General features: G+C 55.5%; 1 protein-coding gene across 1 annotated transcript; it reads right to left on the bottom strand.

The window, feature by feature from the left end:
• Positions 1 to 2188: 2188 nt before the first annotated feature.
• LOC132387875 (mitochondrial carnitine/acylcarnitine carrier protein-like) lies at positions 2189 to 7325 on the bottom strand (the record flags this gene model as incomplete). The annotated part of the gene is made up of 5 exons (XM_059960209.1): positions 2189 to 2338; positions 2697 to 2945; positions 5413 to 5503; positions 6084 to 6211; positions 7233 to 7325. Coding segments are annotated over 5 exons (711 nt in total), but the record flags the coding sequence as incomplete, so codon positions are not given.
• Positions 7326 to 7816: the final 491 nt, after the last annotated feature.

Here is a 7816-nt window from a genome sequence, read left to right as displayed (position 1 = left end):
CTGATTGAGGGGGTGAGCCCGATCGACTCCATTGCCTCTCTCTGCCTGAGGTGTCGAGGGGGAGAACTCACGACCAACTCCATTGCCTCTCTCTGATTGAGGGGGTGAGCCCACAATCGACTCCATTGCCTCTCTCTGATTGAGGTGTCGAGGGGGAGAGCCCACGATCGACTCCATTGCCTCTCTCTGATTGAGGTGTCGAGGGGGTGAGTCCACGATCGACTCCATTGCCTCTCTCTAATTGAGGTGTCGAGGGGGTGAGCCCACGATCGACTCCATTGCCTCTCTCTAATTGAGGTGTCGAGGGGGTGAGCCCACGATCGACTCCATTGCCTCTCTCTGCCTGAGGTGTCGAGGGGGTGAGCCCACGATCGACTCCATTGCCTCTCTCTGATTGAGGGGGTGAGCCCACGATCGACTCCAATGCCTCTCTCTGATTGAGGGGGTGAGTCCGATCGACTCCATTGCCTCTCTCTGATTGAGGTGTCGAGGGGGTGAGCCCACGATCGACTCCATTGCCTCTCTCTAATTGAGGTGTCGAGGGGGTGAGCCCACGATCGACTCCATTGCCTCTCTCTGATTGAGGGGGTGAGCCCACGATCGACTCCATTGCCTCTCTCTGATTGAGGGGGTGAGCCCACGATCGACTCCATTGCCTCTCTCTGATTGAGGTGTCGAGGGGGTGAGCCCACGATCGACTCCATTGCCTCTCTCTGATTGAGGGGGTGAGTCCACGATCGACTCCATTGCCTCTCTCTGACTGAGGTGTCGAGGGGGTGAGCCCCCGATCGACTCCATTGCCTCTCTCTGATTGAGGTGTCGAGGGGGTGAGCCAACGATCGACTCCATTGCCTCTCTCTGATTGAGGGGGTGAGTCCACGATCGACTCCATTGCCTCTCTCTGATTGAGGGGGTGAGCCCACGATCGACTCCATTGCCTCTCTCTGATTGAGGTATCGAGGGGGTGAGTCCACGATCGACTCCATTGCCTCTCTCTGATTGAGGGGGTGAGCCCACGATCGACTCCATTGCCTCTCTCTAATTGAGGTGTCGAGGGGGTGAGCCCCCGATCGACTCCATTGCCTCTCTCTGATTGAGGTGTCGAGGGGGTGAGCCAACGATCGACTCCATTGCCTCTCTCTGATTGAGGGGGTGAGTCCACGATCGACTCCATTGCCTCTCTCTGATTGAGGGGGTGAGCCCACGATCGACTCCATTGCCTCTCTCTGATTGAGGTATCGAGGGGGTGAGTCCACGATCGACTCCATTGCCTCTCTCTGATTGAGGGGGTGAGCCCACGATCGACTCCATTGCCTCTCTCTGATTGAGGTGTCGAGGGGGTGAGCCCCCGATCGACTCCATTGCCTCTCTCTAATTGAGGTGTCGAGGGGATGAGCCCACGATCGACTCCATTGCCTCTCTCTGATTGAGGGGGTGAGTCCACGATCGACTCCATTGCCTCTCTCTGATTGAGGGGGTGAGCCCACGATCGACTCCATTGCCTCTCTCTGATTGAGGTATCGAGGGGGTGAGTCCACGATCGACTCCATTGCCTCTCTCTGATTGAGGGGGTGAGCCCACGATCGACTCCATTGCCTCTCTCTGATTGAGGTGTCGAGGGGGAGAGCCCACGATCGACTCCATTGCCTCTCTCTGATTGAGGTGTCGAGGGGGTGAGCCCACGATCAACTCCATTGCCTCTCTCTGATTGAGGGGGTGAGCCCACGATCGACTCCATTGCCTCTCTCTGATTGAGGTGGTGAGCCCACGATCGACTCCATTGCCTCTCTCTGATTGAGGTGTCGAGGGGGTGAGCCCACGATCGACTCCATTGCCTCTCTCTGATTGAGGGGGTGAGCCCACGATCGACTCCATTGCCTCTCTCTGATGGAGGTTCAGGTTGATGAGGAAGGGTGGGTGTTTGGCACCATCTGCCTGTGTTTCCTCGTGCTCACTGCTGTCAGAGAGACGTGCAGTGTCGCCAGGATTGTTTGGTTTTGAGGGTCTTTGAGTTTCGGGTCTCATGCGCTCTTGGAGTCTGCTTCCTCCTTTCTTGTTGCTGTTTTTGAGTGGTTTGAGCCATATCGTCTGGGGTGCTTTGTCCAGGAATGGTTCTGAGCCCAGCAGCACGGGGCAGAACTGAATACTACCGTGTTCCTGGTTTGATGTTTGATATTCTCCGTGTTGTTCAATCGCTTTTTGCCGTTTGAACAACTTGTTCTTTCTTCGCTCGCTGGGCGTTTGACGTTTTCTTTGGCGGGTTGCACAGTGTTCCTGAATCTTTATGTTTTTTTCTTGTGAATACAGGTTTTCCATCTGCAGCTATGCTCACGTGGACCTGCGCAGACGACAACAAACTCCATTCTGACTTGGGGATTGTGATTAGACTGTATCAGAATCAGGCTTATCACTGACGTATGTTGTAAAATTTATTGTTTTGCCCCAGTGGTTTAATGTCACTTCCAGTACAAAGTGTACGGGTGATGACCTGACACAACACTGCTTGGTGCACGACAAATTACAATTATATTTCCAAAGTGAATAAGTAGAGCAAGATAGCAAAGGTCGTGCTCATGAATCAGGCGGCAGAGGGGAAGAGGCTGGTTGAAAAAATTGTGTGTGTTTCACGCTCCCGGGAGCAATGAGAACTGGGTGATGGTCTCCTTAATGGTGGATGCCACCTTTTGAGGCATTACCTTTTGAAGATGTCCCTGATCAGGGAGGGGCAAGTGCCGGACGAGCCTACAAAACCTCTGCAGTTTTTTCCGAACCTGTGCAGTGGCCCTTCCATGCCAGACAGTGGCGAAGGGGCAGCCCTGGACGCACTTACCCCTCAGCAGAGTGAGAAACGTTCCCTTGTAGATTCCCGGGATTCCAGAGTGCCGATACAGCTTCCTGACGCAGTCGCTGGGGCCCGTATACATCCGCTGGGATCCGCTCTGGATCTGAAGTCAGGGGGAGATCAAAACCCTCAGTGACTCAATGGTGACCCACAGTCGTGCCCCCGCCCCTCGACATCCCGGGAGTAAAGTGGGGGGGGGGCTGCATACGTCCAGCAGGGACTCAGTGAAGGAATGGGGTGATTCTGTGGGGGGGGGGGTTTGCTCGGTGGACATCCCAGTGAGTGAGGGAAAACCCTGAGGGCGTTGGGGAATGGGTGGCCCAGGTTAGTCACCGCAGGTGAATCTGTGAGAGGTTGTGTTGTAACTTGCACTTCTGTATGGAATGAATCTGCCTCTACCTCAGCCCCTGGCAGCATGTTCCACACACCCACAACTCTCTGCAACAAAAACCTACCTCTCACATCCTCCCGTCCACCATACGTGCCTCCAGTCTCCTACAGTTAGCCGTTTCCTCAAAGTCTCTGGTGGTCGACTCGACCTAGCATCTTGGCATTGACAAAACCTAACATCATGAATGGTTGAATAAAAACACAAAATGCTGGCAGAACCCAGCAGGCCAGACAGCATCTATGGGAGGAGGTAGTGACAACGCTTCAGGCCAAAACCCTTCATTGTCTCTGCTGAGTTCTTCCAGCTTTTTGTGTTTTTTATTTATTTATTTCCAGGTTCAGTCATGTTGATCATGAATGGCTGTGATGCTTCCCTCCCAGATGAGCTGAAAGCCTTTCATACACAGCTGCAGAGGGAGAATCCCTCCAACATCGGGCGGCCCTCATCTCGGAGGCCGACGTCAACGTCTTTCAAGGGGGGGATCCCTTGCCCTGATAGTATATCTAGTAGGGCACTGAAAACCTGTGCCAACCAACTGGCCGGAGTGTTCAAAGACACCTTCAATCTCTCACTCTCTCACTGCTACAGTCGGAGTTTCCTACCTGTTTCAGAAGGGTGGTAAATGTACCAGTGTCCAAGAAGGACACGACCCACTGCAATTTGCCTATCGCCACAATAGGTCTGCACAGATGTAATCTCACCTGGACAGTATCAGTCAGGCTGTTTTTTTTTATTGATTACAACGCGGCATTCATCACTTTCATCCCCTCAGTTCTAATCAACAAACTCCAAACCCTGGGCCTCTGTACCTCCCTCTGCAACTGGATCCTTGACTTCCTCGCCGGCAGACCACACATCCCAACACTGGCGTCCACATGGAGGTCTGCTTAGCCCACTGCACCCGTGGCCAGGCGTAGCTCAAGTGTTGACCAATGCTGAGGGAAATACCAATACCGGGGATGTCTCTACACCAGGCCTGGGCAGAATTTCAGATGGCGATGAGCAGGCGCGCAGGAGCGAGGTGGGTCAGCTGATTGAGTGGTGTTGCAACAACAACTTTGCACGCAACGCCAGTAAAACCAACGAATTGATGGAGGTCGAGGGGCCAGCAGTGGAAAGGGTGAGCAGTTTCAAGTTCCTGGCTGGCAACATCTCTGAGGATCTCTCCTAAGCGAACATATTGATGCAATTATGTAGGAGACATGTCGCAGGTGTTAGCTTTTCCTGATCCTGTACAGTGGTGACACAGCCAGTTAGAATGCTCTTCATGGCACATCAGTAGAAATTTGCCAGACTTTGCTGGCGTACAAAATCTCTTCAAACTCTGAATGAAATATCGCCGCTGTCATGCCTCCTACAAAATGGCTTCGATAAGTTTGCTCAGGATCGATCCTCGGAGATGCCAGCACTGCTGTTGCTCAACCTCTCCTCGTACGACGTGCTCTCCGATCCAGGCAGCATCCCGGTGAATCTCCTCTGCAGCCTCCCCTAAAGCTTCCACATCCTCCTTACAACGAGGCGACCAGAATGCTCCAGCTGCAGTCTAACCAGGGCGAACGTTACCTCGAGCCTCTTGATCCCAATCTCCCAACTGACACCCTCCTGCACCTTTGTAACCATCCCATCAACTTGCAAGGGATCCACGGACAAGACCTGCACAGTTTTTCAATGCAGAGAGCGCAGAGGTGGTGGAATCTGATAGTCGACGATGTTTGAGAGGCATTTCAGCAGACTGTGTGGAGAGAAATGGACAAGATCCCAGCAAATGGGAGCCACCTAACTCGGTAAGTTGCTGCAATATTCTAAGATACAGTGGATACCTTTGTTGTGGACACTGTCTGTATAGATCAGTTTGTTAAACTGAAGCAATACGAGAGAAAGGAATATAGAATTCAGAATAAAGTACTCTGGCGTGGCGTGGGCAGGTGACATGGTGCAAGGAGACAGCGTGGTGCGGTTAGGGGCACAGGGTAAGTAGCAGGTTGCTGGTGCGGTGGGGGTGGTCAGTGATGAGCAAACGGTAAGGGTCTAGTGGGGCCGAAGTGTCTGGTTGTGTGATTTGCCAACCCCTGGGGTTTGCCAGCTCGGGGGCAGGTTGGGGGGGGGGGGGGGGGGTGGAAATTCCAATCCGGAGATGCAGGCTGCTGGGCCAGAATCCAGGGAATGTCTGAGTTCCCACCTGGAGCAGGCACTTTATCCTTTCCACGGGCGTGAGGATTGCCGAGCTGAAAACTCCAGCCAGGAGACCAGCGCGGAACAGCTGAGAATGCCTGTACCGAGTGGGGGAGGGATGAGGGGGAAAGGAGGGGTGGGAGTGGGGAGGGAAGAGGGAGGGGTGAAAAGGGAAGGGGAATAGAGAGGATCTTGAGGGGGTGGGGAAGGAAGAGGAGAGATGGTGAGGGAGAGAGTAAGAGGGGAAGGGGATAGAAAGGGAGGGTGTGAGGAGGAAGAGGAACAGAGGGAATGAGGAAGAGAGTTATTTTCCTCAGAACCTTCCTTATTGCGCGTCCTCCATTGTGACACTCCCAATTAACCTGTGCTGCTGTTGCCACCATGAAATGGTACCATTCAGCCCATCAAAGCTGTGCTGGCCCATGGAGGAGCAAAGCCAACCTTGTCCCTTCCTGGTTCCCTGCTGCGCTGGGTAATTCATAACACAGTTCCCCTGTTCCGTTCCCTCCACCCCGGATATTCTCAATGCCTTTCGCATCCTCTGGACCCAATCCCACCAGACAATCCTTGCGTTGTGCCCTCTTCTCAGGTATTTCCACTGCTACTTCCCCCTGGTTATTCCCATCATTCCTTAAGGACACTCCTGCCACTGACCCTCGCCCTGCATCGGATACTCACGTCAGTGTCTCCTGCGGGTGTGCCTGCTGCAGCTTCTGTCCCAGGCCGAATCCGAAGAAGCTTACAGCCGTGACCGGAGTGATGGCCAGGATGGGCGCCCCCATGCCCTGGTACAGACCCAGCAGCCCCTGGGGATGGGGGAGAGGGAGTGACATAACCAGTCTCCGCACTGCTGTTGGGGAGGGAGGGGGATGAGGGGAGACCTGGGGATGGGGGATGAGGGGAGACCTGGGGATGGGGGAGGGGGAGTTTAGCACCAGTGACATAACGAGTCTCCGCACTGTTGTTGGGGAGGGAGGGGGATGAGGGGAGACCTGGGGATGGGGGAGAGGGGAAGAGCAGAGATGGGGGAGAGGGAGTTTAGCACCAGTGACATAACGAGTCTCCGCACTGTTGTTGGGGAGGGAGGGGGATGAGGGGAGTCCTGGGGATGGGGGAGAGGGAGTTTAGCACCAGTGACATAACGAGTCCCTGCACTGTTGTTGGGGAGGGAGGGGGATGAGGGGAGACCTGGGGATGGGGGAGAGGGAGTTTAGCACCAGTGACATAACGAGTCCCTGCACTGTTGTTGGGGAGGGAGGGGGATGAGGGGAGACCTGGGGATGGGGGAGAGGGAGTTTAGCACCAGTGACATAACGAGTCCCTGCACTGTTGTTGGGGAGGGAGGGGGATGAGGGGAGACCTGGGGATGGGGGAGAGGGGAAGAGCAGAGATGGGGGAGAGGGAGTTTAGCACCAGTGACATAACGAGTCTCCGCACTGTTGTTGGGAAGGGAGGGGGATGAGGGGAGACCTGGGGATGGGGGAGAGGGAGTTTAGCACCAGTGTCATAACGAGTCTCCGCACTGCTGTTTGGGAGGGAGGGGGAGGTGAAGGAGTGAGGGGAGAGAGAAGGTGAGAGGGAGAGAGAGAGGGTGAGGGAGAGAAGGATAGGCAGGGAAAGGAGGTAGTTAGGCAGGAAAGAAGGAGAGGGAGGTAGCGAGAAGGGGAGGGAGAGAGTGTGGGAGTGAGAGGCTGAGGGAGGGAGTGAGTGAGTGAGCGGGAAAGAGGGAGGGAGAACAAGGGAGGGGGAGTTGGGTGAGGAGATGAGGTGGGAGGTGGGAAAGTGGTGGGGATGAGAGGGGGAGGACGGAACAGGACAGGGAGTTACCTCCTTGGCGATGGTTTTCCTCAGACAGTCAATGGCGCCGTTGTAGAGCTGCTTGTGTCCCGGGGCAGGAGGAGGCTGAGTCTGCAGACAGACCTGCCGGCCAGACAGGGGATCAGATCCAGAAGAAATGGAGGCCCCCCCCCCAGCATCACGTCATACTGCCCTCCCCATCCAAAAACACCATGGCTTACAGACGATGCGAGGAGGGAGAGGGGTGCAGGGGAGGGAAGGGTCACCGAGATGGGGAGGGGTGTAGGGGAGGGAGGGGTCACAGAGAGGGAGAGGGGTGTAGGGGAGGGAAGGGTCATGGAGATGGGGAGGGGTGTAGGGGAGGGAGGGATCATGGAGAGGGTGAGGGGTGTAGGGGAGGGAGGGGTTACGGAGAGGGAGAGGGGTGTAGGGGAGGGAGGGATCATGGAGAGGGTGAGGGGTGTAGGGGAGGGAGGGGTCATGGAGATGGGGAGGGGTGTAGGGGAGGGAGGGGTCACGGAGAGGGAGAGGGGTGTAGGGGAGGGAAGGGTCATGGAGATGGGGAGGGGTGTAGGGGAGGGAGGGGGTCACGGAGATGGGAAGGGGTGTTGGGG

The sequence above is a fragment of the Hypanus sabinus genome, unplaced genomic scaffold (genome assembly GCF_030144855.1).
Source record: "Hypanus sabinus isolate sHypSab1 unplaced genomic scaffold, sHypSab1.hap1 scaffold_2302, whole genome shotgun sequence".
NCBI classification, from domain to species: Eukaryota; Metazoa; Chordata; class Chondrichthyes; order Myliobatiformes; family Dasyatidae; genus Hypanus; species Hypanus sabinus.
The sequence above is the reverse complement of the archived record's forward strand: the minus strand, read 5'-3'. Positions and strand labels throughout refer to the sequence as shown.